This window comes from Lolium perenne, chromosome 3 (genome assembly GCF_019359855.2).
Source record: "Lolium perenne isolate Kyuss_39 chromosome 3, Kyuss_2.0, whole genome shotgun sequence".
Lineage (NCBI taxonomy): Eukaryota > Viridiplantae > Streptophyta > Magnoliopsida > Poales > Poaceae > Lolium > Lolium perenne.
The window spans coordinates 268205039-268219060 of record NC_067246.2 but is presented as its reverse complement, the minus strand read 5'-3'; the positions used below and the strand labels follow the sequence as shown (position 1 = coordinate 268219060).

Here is a 14022-nt window from a genome sequence, read left to right as displayed (position 1 = left end):
AATGGTACCGTAACCTCTCGTAGTGCTGTACTTGTTCCAAGGATGCCACTACCTTTATTTCCTCGAAATCTAAGTCTTTGTCATGCAAATGGAATGACCGTGAGCCGTTCGACGCACAAGTCACAAGTGGGGGCAGATCTTGTCGAGCAGCTGGGTCGTCGTGTACAATTCACAGCACGGTCTGTACGTACCGGTGGTACTGCCACAGTGCCACGAGAGGAGAGGGATTGCATCGATTTTTTCCAAGTCGGAGAGAGAAGCCATATTATTGGTCGCTGATTTTTTTTTTTTGAAAACATTATTGGTCGCTGAATTGTTCATACCTAGGGGTAAAATCTTCTCCATAAAAAACAATAGTACGTAGTTTCTTTCAATTCCTTTTGGCTGTGTCTACGCGACCCGGCACCGGCTAGCGACCGCCGAGCGCGAGGAGAACTGGGCAAGGTCCCCCATCGCGGCGTCGCGAGCAGGTCATTCGCCGGTAGGGGAAAGAAGGCTTCCGTCATCTCGCGGTCTCAGGGCAATCGGCGCGACGTGTCCGTCGTGATCGAAAATGCGTCTGGCACTACCTCCAGCGGCGCGACGCATAGTGACCGAGCCGTTCGTGGGGATCCAAACCTGACATATTTGGTAGGGACACAACTGCATCGTCTTCCGCGGCATTACTTGCGAGTGGCGCGCTGCAGCCTTTGCAGGGCCGCGTTAATGGCATGCCTCGGCTTCCACGAGCGTGCACAGCGAGGTGGCGTTGCAGTGGCAGGCCATTGAAGGCGAGATGGCGTCCAAGCCTCTTAAAGGGACGCTGCCGACGGCCATTTCCCCGACCAAACCATTGCCACATCCCACGGTATCCACCCCACCGACGCCATGGGGAAGAAATGCCCGTTCCGCAAGACCAAGAACGCCTACGAGTCTAGCGGTTCGCGGTCCGGCAAGAAGGCACGGGTCGGCCGGTACGTCCGCGTCGACTTCGCGCGACAGCTATGGGAGGAAAACCGGCCGGTACCATGGCCGGACGCGAACTTGCTGGGAGGGGGCTGGTACCTCAACTCGAGGCGCGTGCCGGTTCCCCCCGTGCCGCGCGAGGGCCGAGAGCGGCGGGACGAGGTGCGCCGCCGCCGAGCGATCTTGCCGTCGGATCTGCGGGAGGATCCGGCGTACGCGCTGAACTCCTGCAACTGGATTTCATTCGGGTCGTGGGAGTTCGCCGCGCGCCGCCGCGCTGGCTACCTCGCCGACGTAGACTACTTCGAGCGCGAGATCGCCGTAGAAGAAGAAGAGAACGACCAGGAGGACGCGAACGAGGACGGCGACGAGGACGAGGATGAGGGCGTGACCATGGCACAGTACGGCCACGACGACGGCGGGCCGGCGTGGGATCCGGAGACCCAGCCGCCGGATATTTCCAAGGAGGAGGCCATTGCCATGGCACTGGCCAACAACGAGCAGGACGAGCTCAACGAGCTCGCTTTGTGGGACGGGCTCGCAATCCAGCTTCGCGAGTCAGCGCTCGCGCAGGGGAGGCCGGTGACTCCTCCGGCCACGCCGACGCGTTCCAACGACCGCGCTCCGCCTGCTGCTCCGGCGTGGGATCCCTGGCCACAGCCTCCTGCCCATGCGGCGGTACCTCCTCCATCGCCGGCGTACGAGCTTCCATGGCCGACGCCGGAGTTGATTGACCTCGTCAGTGACGACGACTAGTAGGCAACACCTACTTTTAGCACGCCTTTCTGGTTTTTTTGTGTTTGTTTATTAATGTAAATTATGGCTTCATGAATGAAAAAAAATTATGCGTCGTGCCGCTGGAGCCACCCGACGCAAATGAACACCCAGACATCCATTTAGACGTTCGAAATGCGTCGCGCCAGCTGAAGATGCCCTCGTCGAACTGTTCCCATCGGAGGGGAAGTCCGGTCGAGACTCCTGCCTGCCACGAGGGAAGCCACCCACCCCCACCCCATTTGCCGTGCCCTGACTGCATATGTTAACGAGACGACGACGACGACGACGCTGACAAACCATAAAATAGACCCAGCGCCCCCACTAGCTTAAGCCTTAAGCCTCCTGCCTCTCCAAGCCGCCATTGGAGATTGGAGTTGAGCGAGTACGAGACCAGGGGAGACCCGGGGGTTTAGAGCGAGCGGAGATGGTGGCGGTGGCGGCTTCGGCGCTACCGTCGGCGGCGGCGGGCAATGTGGAGTTCATCCGCGCGCGGAGCGACAAGCGGGAGTACCGCCGCCTGGTGCTCCCCAACGCGCTCGAGTGCCTCCTCATCCGCGACGCCGAAACCGATAAGGTCCGTCCCTTCCCCTCCCGGCCTCGCTCGCTCGTCTCCGCACCAGCGTCGCGGAAGCAGAGAATGCTCGCCGCCGGTTGATTTCGATCGTTTCCGCCTGATTCGTTCGGTTTTCCCTGCTCGTGCTCAGGCTGCGGCGTGCATGGAGGTGGGCGTGGGCTCCTTCAGCGACCCGGAGGGGCTCGAGGGCCTCGCGCACTTCCTCGGTGAGTCCACTTCCCCTCCCCTCCTCGCTGTGGCATCGATTCCGCCGGTCATCTCGCTCGCTCGCGTCGGCGTGTGGCATCTGTTCTGGTTCGTTGCGTGCGTGCGCGTGATCTAACCACCGGATTCCTGGAGCGAGTGTTCTCGACTCAGGTGGTACCGTGGTAGTGGTTGTTGGGTGGGGATTGGTTCGTCCGCCGGGAACACCTGGCGCCGTGCGCCTGCTCGACGATTTGCTTGCCCGACGGCGTGGCATGGATCTCCTCTCCTCTCCCTTTCGGGATCTCGACTGGGGCCTCGAATTTTGTCTCAAATGGAATCAGTAGACGCACGAATGCTTTGCTTGCTAACCTTTTTCCCCTCTACGGCCGCTTTCTTCCGCCCTTCACGGTGCCAATGATGAAATCGTAGATTTGCAATCAGGTCAGGTCAGTCAACGGATGTTCCTGTGAAAAGTTGAACCAGTCTCGGCGAGTGTCGCCTGCCGTGTTCTGGCCGTCCGATCACGCCATCGACGGTCCAGAGCGAGGGGTCTGGCTGAAACGAGTGCCGAGTTCTCGCCCCCTTTCCATCCTCTATGATTGATCGCACATCGCAGCGATACGGGTACTGTAGCGGAGTAGGATAGCCGGCTACCTGTTGCATTTACTGCAGGTCTGCAGCAATGGCGCTTGAGGTTGCTTTCCTTGAATGTTTCTCTGTCAAACGAGAATCTGTTGGTAAATGTCACTCGTGGAAATAATTTCTGCGCATAGGCGAAACGAACCCAAAATTTGAGGTGAGACACGGATTTGGTTGGGCGGGCTCCACCGCTCCAGGATATGGGAGCCTGTCGCTCTGCTAGCTGGACCTGGACTGCCCCTACACGTTGTTGCCTAGTAGGATCCTTGCAGCTTGCTCAATGCGCACTCCACTGAGTCCGTGTTGATGTTTTGTCTGCCGGCATGTGATTTCTACCATGACTGATAGCGGCACAAGATTTATTTACTCGATACAAATGCGGGGAACAGTACCATTTTATTGGATGTGAGCTACACGTGCTGGGCATATTGCAGAAAAAAACACAACCTCATACTGGTAGCCTGAGTAAAGAGTGGAATCCTTTTTCTGGGTAGTAACATATTACTCTTGCAGTTAATTTCTTTGATGAGTACAAAGTAGAGTACTAGGATGTTGAATTTGTGTCAAAATTATACGTACACGCTTTCCTACACTTGGACTTATAGTTGTAAGTAGTGTGGCTAGGGTTAAATATGTGGAGTCGAACATTATATATCATAAGCCGGAAACCCCAAATGTAGCCCGAGCTACATGGCTCCTTTTTTTTTTCAAAATTCGAATTCAACATTTTTAATTTTTAAAAAATTCTGAAAAAAACATCGAGATGTAGCCAATGATGTACTCTACCACTGTGCAAAATCTCAGGATGATGGTGTATTCTAGGGTACACAAAAATGACAAATTCTGACAAAATGTTGGAGGTTTCAAAATCTGTACTGTTCACTATTTTAGATCCACAATTTTGTGAATTTTGCACAACCCAAAATACCAAGTCTTTCGTATTGATTTTTTGCACAGTGGTAGAGTACATCATTGTCTACCTCTAGAATTTGTGTTCATGATTTTTTGAAACTACAAAATGCCATTTTCGAATTTTTGAACAAAAAGGGCTCCATGTAGCCCGAGCTCCAAAATGCCACACTCGCCTGATATATAATGTTCGACTCCAAATATTGAACCCTAGCCACACTACTTACAACTATAAGTCAAAGCGTAGGAATGCGTGTACGTACATAATCGACACATATTCAACATCCTATATAATGATGAGGGGGATGCAGCTACCACACGGTTTAACTAAGAAGACACAGCAACATGCACACAGGGAAGACTGGCCAGGTTGTGCCGGCGCACGGTCGGCCAGTGTTGTGGTATCAATGGAGGAGCACTTGTGGTCATATGCCCCACAGACATAGGAATGTCGCCGAACCTCATTGACAAATCATGTGGTGTCATCTTGGCATGAGTGCTTGGTCCTCGGTAGATCATAGTTAACCTCCGATATGTAATGGAGGAAATAATTAGTTTTGGTCGCATCAAATCAAATTTATTTTCTATGTATTAAACATTTTCCCGTGTCCTTATTGTTCTAATTCATTACCATTGACTTGCTTGCAGAGCATATGCTATTCTATGCCAGCGAGAAATACCCTGGAGAACAAGAATATACAAAGTATATCTCGGAGGTACCTTCTGTTAATCAACTCCAAGAAAAACATTCAACCCATTTTCGTTTCATCATATGTTTGCACCTACCAACCAAACTTCAAAGCAGGGTTGTAAGATTTTTGACCTAGGTCTAGCGTTCCCTGCGTCATATTCAAAGATCCCCGAGCCAGTCAGAAAATAATTCATAAGATGAACAAGATTACAAGAAAGTGAAGAGGAAGATGTGAAAAAACCGTGATTGCAAAGTGGACCAAATGATATGTACTTGCCATAAACTGTGTGGACTGTGGTCACGGTTTTTTAGTTGAAAAAACCGTGTTCACGAGTAAGGCCCAGTTGCAGCCTGTTGCGCTCTCAAATCAAACCTAGCCCTTAAGCTAAGGTGCATATATAGGTGCTGTGGTACTATTAGTCTATTTCAGGGCGCAGCGAATGCTGTACAGAAGCAACAACTTTGTGATCCTATCATAACTTTGTAAAGGTCATTCTATTTTTTTTTTTTGTAAAAGGGCTCTTTCTATGATTTTATTACTGACGCTATGTCAGTATAATTATTTCTTAACAGCTTAAATATTATTGTAATGCTTGGAAGTTGCATGCAGGGTACTTGAATTATATGTTTTTGATTATTTGGTATGTTGTGAAAATTTTCAGCATGGTGGTTCTTCCAATGCCTTCACATCCTCCGAGACAACAAATTTCTATTTTGATGTTAATGTGGACAATTTCGAAGAAGCCTTAGATAGGTAAGCTCTCTTAGTATTATTTTGTTCAGTAAATGCACACACGTTGAATAAGACAGTGATTTCCTGCACAGTTGCATGTTTTTTTAACATTAATTAAGGAGGTTCTGTTACACAGATTTGCCCAGTTCTTCATTAAGCCGCTGATGTCGCAGGATGCTGTTCTTAGAGAGATAAAGGCTGTTGATTCTGGTGAGAAGTTGCTTCACACCATCGATTTCAGCTTATCACGATCATTTTATGTTTACACTTGCTTTGTTCATAGTAAGAAACACATTCCGGCTAACACTATGTTTCGTTGTTCTTACAGAACACAAGAAAAATTTGTTGTCAGATGGCTGGAGGATGTATCAGGTACTTCAAAGTCTCAACCTTCGTAGATTCGTAGTTAGATAAATCATACCATGTCATATCTGCATCAGAAACTGCAACCACTAAAGTATTGACGTTCTGAATGTGTGTTCTCTTCACTTACAAGGTGTGGTTCTGCTTCCATATAAACCTAGTTGGCACGATACAAGCCCGACTTGTACTCGGAATGGCATTTACTTTCATATTAACCATATTACCTATTTAGCCCTGCTGCACTGTTACTTCAGTTTTAGAACTTTCTTTTCTACAGCTTCAGAAGCATCTGGCTTCAAAGGATCACCCTTACCATAAATTCAGTACTGGTAAGAAATTCTTGATTGTTGACATTGCTGATACTCATATCATTTTTATATTTTATTTGTGCATCTCTAATAAAAAAGCTCCTCGTGGAGCTTGGATTACTTAAATGTTATGTCATGTAATTCATCAGGAAGTTGGGAAACATTGGAAACTAAACCAAAAGAGAGGGGCTTGGACATCAGACTTGAGCTTCTCAAGTTTTACGAGAATTATTCAGCAAATCTTATGCACCTTGTTGTTTATGGAAAGGGTAAATATTACAGGTTAGTCAATTTTGGCACACTTATACTTATCTGTTACTGATAAAATGATTTTGTAGAGAGTCTGGATTGCATTCAAAGCTTAGTTGAAAGATTGTTTAGTAACGTCAAAAACACCGAACAGAGAAGCTTCAAATGTCCGAGTCAACCTCTTGCAACGGAACATTTGCAGGTAACTTAAACAACACTAAATTAAATAAAATAAAACCACAAATGATACTGGAGTTTAGCATACTTCCTGTCTTGTCATGCAGCTTCTTGTCAAAGCAATCCCAATAACAGACGACGACTACCTAAAAATATCGTGGCCAGTTACACCTAACATGCACTTCTACAAAGAAGGTCCTTGCCGTTATCTTAGCCATCTCATTGGGCATGAAGGCGAGGGATCCATCTTCCATATTATAAAGGAATTAGGCAAGTTAATTTGAACAGTATATTGTTTTAAATATTCTTTTGCCGGTGTTATCTGCTCAAACACTGGTCATTGCTTACTTCTTGTGTCAACTTTGTGACCTGTGACATGTCTGATTTTTACTACATTAGGATGGGCCATGGACTTGGCAGCTGGCGCCGGTAGTGACAGCACTGAATACTCATTTTTCTCAGTAAGCATGAGGCTCACTGATTCTGGCCATGGTAAGTTGCTACCTTCATTTTGTTCTCTTAGAATTGAAACGGACATTTCATTTTGTGATTTTAAGCACATTTTGAAATCATTTTGTAAGTCTTATATGTGCACAATTTCAGAACACATGGAGGATATCATTGGGTTGGTCTTCAAATACCTCCGTTTATTAAAAGAAGATGGTATCCACGAATGGATCTTTGATGAGGTAATTGACAGATACGTCATACATTTATATTATCTTGTAAAGTTCTTTGATGGATTATGATTCTAATATGGAGTTACGTTTAATATAAACATTGTTCCTGTGGATCTGATGTGTAACAGAAGATCTCATTGGGTTTAAATTGTATTACCTAAGGTTGTTTGTTCCATCAATTGGTAGTGTGGTTTTTGTGCTTTTCTTAAGTACAGTGAAAAGCAAATATGATTTACATTTAATTACATATATGTACGTGCTAACATATGGTTTTATTATCTAGCTTGCATCAGTAAATGAAACGGAATTTCACTATCAAGACAAAGATCATCCAATCAGCTATGTGACAGATACTGTTTCAAGCATGCGGGTACATTTCTCTAGAGCTCATTAATTACATATTTCAGCAGTTACAAATCCTTGCAGTCAATAATTTTGAATGCTGAATTGTGATGTGTATCTTGCGGAGATGTTTGATGTTGTGGACATTAGCACGTTATCTCCCATGCGACTCAGGGAAGGTAAGAGTTCATGAAGGGGACAACTTGAATTAGGAAGGATGAGTTAGTGATAGGATTACGAAAGGATCGTAACAGTAAGGATTAGTAATGTATAACACCTTGGGTGTCAAGTTAGGAAGTTTTATATATGTGTTGGTCATGTGAGTTATCGAATCAAGCAAGACCAATAAATCTAATCTCCCCCAAGTATTCTCTAATCCCAGCCTATGTGTACCCAATCCATCGCAACCACGCCGTCTGGCGGCTATCTTCTGCACGGTAGTTATCCCATTGTGGATCTAAGTCCACACCATTTTATGAATGATAATTTCAAGTACCAAATACTCAACATCTAGGATTTCAACGGGTCCAGAATTTGTTGAACTGCATTCTTTTTTCAGTTTTTCAGTAGTGTCTTCTTTCTTCTACTTGAAATAGTTGTGAACTGGCTTGCAGTTGTTCCCACCAGAGGAATGGCTGGTTGGAGCATCATTACCGTCGAAGTATGCGCCAAGTAGAATAAATATGATACTTGATGAGTTGTCACCGGAAAGAGTAAGGTATGCTTACACAGTTTGCATGAGTGCTTTGATTATTCCTGCTTATATGTGCTTAGTATCTTCGATGTCAACATATAAACACATATATGGAGATATCCGGCGTTAGTAAATTGCTACCTGATACTGTGACTCATCAATAAAGAATTGGGCATGGCCTTATTTCATATCACGAACTTACTATTTTGCTGATAAGTTTATGCGTCAAAATTAGCATACGAACCTAAGCTAAATATCATGCATTTATTCTTACTACGCAATACTTCTCTCTGTCCCTAGAATATTCCGCGAGTCTAAAAAGTTTGAAGGATCTACTGATTGTGCTGAGCCCTGGTACAATACATCATATTCTGTTGAGAACGTCACTCCTTACATGATACAGGTTGCCCCCCACTCCCTAACACACACACACACACACTTATCTGATGTTCCAAGATTTATTTTATTTCTAATCTTATGCCTCTGTTTCCCAGCAATGGATTCAAAAAGCTCCTACTGAAATGCTCCATCTCCCAAAGCCTAACATTTTCATTCCAAAGGATTTATCTCTGAAAGAAGTGCACGAGAAGGTAAAATTTGGAGCAACTTTTATGTTTTGTGTTCACATTAGCACAATTTGTATGAATATTCTAAGACTTCAAATATTTACATAGTATATTAATTTTGATAAAACATAACTGTCTCACCAGGTTAGATTTCCGACAGTATTAAGGAAGACACCACTTTCACGGCTGTGGTATAAGCCCGACATGCTGTTCTTCACTCCGAAAGTTTACATAATACTTGATTTCCACTGTCCATTGTCAAGCCACTCCCCCGAAGCAGCAGTATCTATAAGTCTCTTTGTTGATTTGTTAGCTGATTACTTGAATGCTTATGGTAAGTAATAATTCTCAACTTACGTGAACAATTTTTTTTTACGGTATTGGGCAGTCCGTTTGGGGATTGCTCCCTCCAACCTTAAGTCCAAAGGCATACTCTCAATTAGTTTCTGCCATTTGCAGCTTACGATGCTCAAATTGCGGGTTTATTTTATTCGATATATCTTACTTCTACTGGATTCCAGGTTCTACTCTGTTACTATGTTCCTTCCTGTTTCCTACTATTGTCCCAGACAGATAAATTGCTCTTCCTGCTGTATGTATGTGGTTTGAATTCCAATTCAAACATTTATCTGTCTATTTTGAAGGTCTCTCTAGGTGGTTATAATGACAAGATGAGAGTTCTTTTACATGCCATAGTGAAGCAAATAGTGAACTTTGAAGTTAAACCAAACAGGTTTTCTGCCCTGAAGGTCAGTTGGGATCCTTGGGTTTTATTGTCAGCTCTCATAATACCGCATGGGCACATATATATTTACCTGGTCTCTTTGTCATCAACTTTGTGTGGATCAACTTAAAAGTCTGTTGAATTTCATTTTTGTTAAATACTGGTCATATATTGCCTTGCAACTGATAGATGGTCAAAGCTGAGGTATGTAAATTTTAAGTGGTGAACATGATATTGCTAGAACCAAAAGCTTGTTTGCATCTTTTGCAACATACTCATTTGAAATTTATGGCAACCTTTTACCAAACATGTAGCTAAATAACAAAGGTTTGAGCCTACAGATTCATTTTCACAAGTACATCGATCTAGATGTATACATGGAAAATCAAATTTTATTAAAAAACATTTTTTTACTCAAACATTGTGCTTATAATGTAATTCAGTAATCTTTAAGATTGCACTTTCTCATTATTTATTTATTTATTTATTTATCTATCACCCTTAGCACATTCTGTGAAACTGTCAAATTCAGTCTGATTTGCATGGTATACCTTCTTTCTAACAGTACAATGTTTATACTTAGCGAGTGACACTTCATTATCTGCACTTTTCAAGACATAATGCATAAAATATCTTGTAGCCCAAACCTGTAGCACATAGGGTTTGATCCTTTTGGGTGAAGCAAGTATGGAAGCCCAAAAAAGGTGCTACTAATGCATGGTTATTATCCCATGGAGGCGTGATCTTGTAACGAACTCATCTTCTTCTTTGCAATGAAAAGAAACGCAATGTCATTGCGTTTTCTCGAAAAAAAATGGTTATTATCCCAACTGTGGTTTCGCCTTGTAACAAATTTTGGGCAGGGAATTACAAAATGAACTTATCAAGTTGCGGTAATACTATGGATTCTCGTGATGGTCGATTTCAGATTATGAAATATTCTTTCCCTTCAGATTCTTAATCAGTGTTGTGATGATTTCTGCCAGGGCTAACTTTGTACCAACATCTTACCATCACAGGAAACTTCTGTTAAGGATTACCAAAATTTTGACTTCAGTCAACCATATTCTCAAGCTTCATACTATCTCTCATTAATATTGGAGGAGAAGAAATGGCCATTGGTTGAGAAACTTCAAGCTCTTTCTAAGCTTGAGGCAGATTCTCTTGCAAAGTTTGTGCCACACTTGCTATCGAAGACATATTTGGAATGCTATGTTCAAGGTTCGGTAAAACTTCATATTAATCACCGAGCTGTATTTCCAGGGACTGAATGGAAATGCAATGGCAATTATGCTTATCAATTAAACTTCTTGTAGGGAACATTGAACCAGGTGAGGCTGAGTCTATTGTCCAGGAGATTGAAGATACTGTATTTAATACCCCCAATTCTTTATTCAAATCCATGTCTCCATCACAATATCTGATAAAAAGGGTTATCATGCTTGAAAATGAGTTGAAATGCTACTACCAAATCGAGGGATTAAATCCAAAGAACGAGAATTCATCGATTGTCCAGTATATCCAGGTATAGGCTCCTCCTTAACTTTGATGCTGCTAATGTTATCCAAAGTGATTACTTGTCAGTGATAAGACCTAATGTTTGTTGCAAAACTTCTGATCACCAAACCTGTCATTAGTCGGCGATCCTGTTTCCAGCAAATTATTGGTTATGATCAACCTAGTAGTTGGAACTTGGAACAATGTGGGGGACAGACTGATTGAGAGTTCTTACTTCTTCGTACTCTTTTTAAGATGCTACTTTTACGTAGTTGAAAAATTATTGTGCGGTATGCTCTTACATTCAAATCTGTTGCCAGTTTCTCCAATTAAAACATAATTAAGTTTATAAGGCATACTGGATTTATCTGAAGAATTTGTAATGTGAATTTCTTGAACAATCCACCATAGCTAAATGGAGTGTCCAGTGGGTAACCGTCTGCATATCAACTTAGTATTCTCTGCTAGCAAACCCTGACTGCAACCATAATTGTTTATGGAGAGAATGTGGCATTTGTCACAGAGGCACCCCTTGCACTGCATCATGTGTTTTTTATTAGTCCGCTCTAACCCAGCCATGTGTTTTTGATTAGTACACTTTTATTAGTCCACTCTATCGGCCACTTGGGACTACATTTGTACTCTAACCCAGCCACTGCATCATACTTTTCCCAGGATCCATATACTGGATTTTAGGATGTGCATAAGGACTGCGCCCTCTAAAACAACTACAGGAAATAAGAGTATCTTTGAAAAAAAATCTTAATTTGTGTCATTCTCTATAATGATCTTTTTCAAGTATGTATGGGACTAAGGAAATAAGAGTTGCATGGAAAATTCATTTCTTGCTCAACGCTTCTATCTTCATTTAAATCATCTTCTACGATTTGTTCTGCTTCTGCAACTAGCTTGACTGTCGACTCAGCCTTCAGTCACTAACCTGACGTATGACTGAACAAGCATTAGGGGCATGAAATATTATTCCCGTCAATGGGATTGGCAGACCAAGTCATAAGGGGACGTATGACTGAACTAGCTAGGTGTGCAGTTTTTCGTTCTTGCACTATGTTTTTTTCCGCTTCACTCTGTTATGGGATGTCTAATACAAAGCGATACACATTTGGGATGTTCAAGAAGAAAAATGGGTCCGACAATTAATATTCAGTTATTTTACCTATTTGTGAGGAGAGCTAGGACATTCTTGAGCTACCGAGTGACTCTCTAACGACTCAATAGCATATCAAATCAGTAAAATACAGTGGCGCGACTGTGTGACATGCCTAGATGTATAACATATGGCGATGTTTTTGTCCTATTAACTTCCTTAAAGAATTGTTGTTCACGGAGTAGTGTAGTATCTGAAAAAAAAAGTAAAACTGTATCTTGTGAAGTGCATACGGCAAGAGGCATGCCAGATTCCTAAGCATCGTCAATATATTCAGGTCCATCAGGACGACGCCATTTCGAATATCAAACTTCAGCTGTTCTCTCAAATTGCTAGCCAGCCTGCTTTCAATCAGCTGCGGACTGTTGAGCAGCTTGGGTATATAGCAGGTCTTTCTCTAAGGTATAATCCTTTTGGGAGAAACCTGTACATTTTGTTTTAGTTGATCATTTACAATCCTAGCTTACTACAAATATCCTAATCCATCAGATCTGATCGTGGAGTCTGGGCACTCGAGGTTGTTATTCAATCCACAGTGAAGGTACAGCTTCAAAGACAAGGGTAATAAATATGACATTTTTTTGCTGCTTTCTCCTACTGATCTTATAATGGAATCGTAGGATCCTTCATATCTTGATGCTAGAGTTGATGAATTCTTTAAGACGTTCGAAAGAAAAATCCATGAACTGTCTGACAAGGATTTCAAGGTTAGCGACTTCAGTTAGGTTCAGAACTAACTGACGCACCCTGTCAAAGTTTACATCTCTTTCATAATACACAGTACTCACAGTATGATCAGTATATTTGAGTAAATTAGCACATTGGTGTTTTCTTTTCAAAAATACAAATGTATTTGTGCATTAATGTAGCTCATGTTGACACTGACATGTCCTTATGACAGAGAAATGTCAAATCACTTATTGATTCGAAACTGGAGAAATTCAAGAACTTGTGGGAGGAAGCTGAATTCTACTGGGGAGAGATTGAAGCCGGAACTCTCAAGTTTGATAGGATTGAGTCCGAGGTAAGTGATTTTGCCTCAGGCAACAATGCACAACCGTGATAAGCAAAAATTGTGTCGAATATAAAGCAAACAATACAAAAATGGGAAATACTACTAGTACACTTTTTTTTTAATCATGTCACCTTTTTCCCGAAGGAAGATATGGAAGTTGTGTCTCTGGCCCGCGAGATATATGACCTCAAAAAAATAAATGCAGGTTGCGCTCCTGAGAGAGCTGAAGAAAGACGAATTCATTGAATTCTTTGATCAGTACATAAAAGTTGATGCTCCTCAAAGGAGGACAGTAAGCGTGCAAGTCTTCAGCGGCAACCATTTGGCAGAGTTCAAGAAGGCGATTGCTGAGGCTGATTCTCCCAAAACTTACCGGGTTACCGACATATTCGGGTTCAAGCGATCAAGGCCCCTGCACCGGTCGCTGAAGGGAGGTCCAGGCCGGATCACAATGGACTGATATATATATATATACTCTGCTACACATTCTTTGTATGATAATGCATACTAGTAGTATATAGCCTGGGCTCTGCTACACATTCTTCCACATACATTAAATTCTTCATCTTGCTCTTATAAGCCTGATAATTTATACCATTTGATGATATTATTATGTTGGTATTCACTTCCATCATTCACACATGCAAATGGACTTAGCCCAAAACAAACGTTGCTCTGAAACTTGAGTACAAACTTAACTTCAGCTTTGATACCACTTTTTTGGGCAATGGGGAGGAGATACACAATCTCACAACCCGCCGGGATGTGTGCAACAAACTTTCGAGGAT

General features: G+C 43.0%; 1 protein-coding gene across 1 annotated transcript; it reads left to right on the top strand.

Moving 5' to 3' along the window:
• Positions 1-2018: 2018 nt before the first annotated feature.
• On the top strand, positions 2019-13813 carry LOC127344022 (insulin-degrading enzyme-like 1, peroxisomal). The gene is made up of 26 exons (XM_051370248.2): positions 2019-2296; positions 2427-2502; positions 4679-4746; positions 5384-5475; positions 5591-5664; positions 5783-5826; positions 6095-6146; positions 6275-6394; positions 6464-6576; positions 6659-6821; positions 6951-7043; positions 7155-7240; positions 7515-7601; positions 8188-8291; positions 8568-8670; positions 8762-8857; positions 8978-9167; positions 9293-9354; positions 9478-9582; positions 10577-10778; positions 10874-11082; positions 12497-12621; positions 12709-12760; positions 12840-12926; positions 13121-13243; positions 13440-13813. The coding sequence occupies exons 1-26, from the start codon at positions 2147-2149 to the stop codon at positions 13692-13694; spliced, it is 2931 nt and encodes a 976-aa protein (XP_051226208.1). The 5' UTR covers positions 2019-2146; the 3' UTR covers positions 13695-13813.
• The last annotated feature ends 209 nt before the right edge of the window (positions 13814-14022 follow it).

Excerpts from the sequence above, each read along its gene's own strand:
- LOC127344022 (XM_051370248.2), top strand. The coding sequence starts at position 2,147 with ATGGTGGCGGTGGCGGCTTCGGCGCTACCGTCGGCGGCGGCGGGCAAT. Across the intron at positions 7,602-8,187 it reads ATACTGTTTCAAGCATGCGG|TTGTTCCCACCAGAGGAATG; the intron begins GTACATTTCTCT and ends ACTGGCTTGCAG. Across the intron at positions 11,083-12,496 it reads CGATTGTCCAGTATATCCAG|GTCCATCAGGACGACGCCAT; the intron begins GTATAGGCTCCT and ends CAATATATTCAG.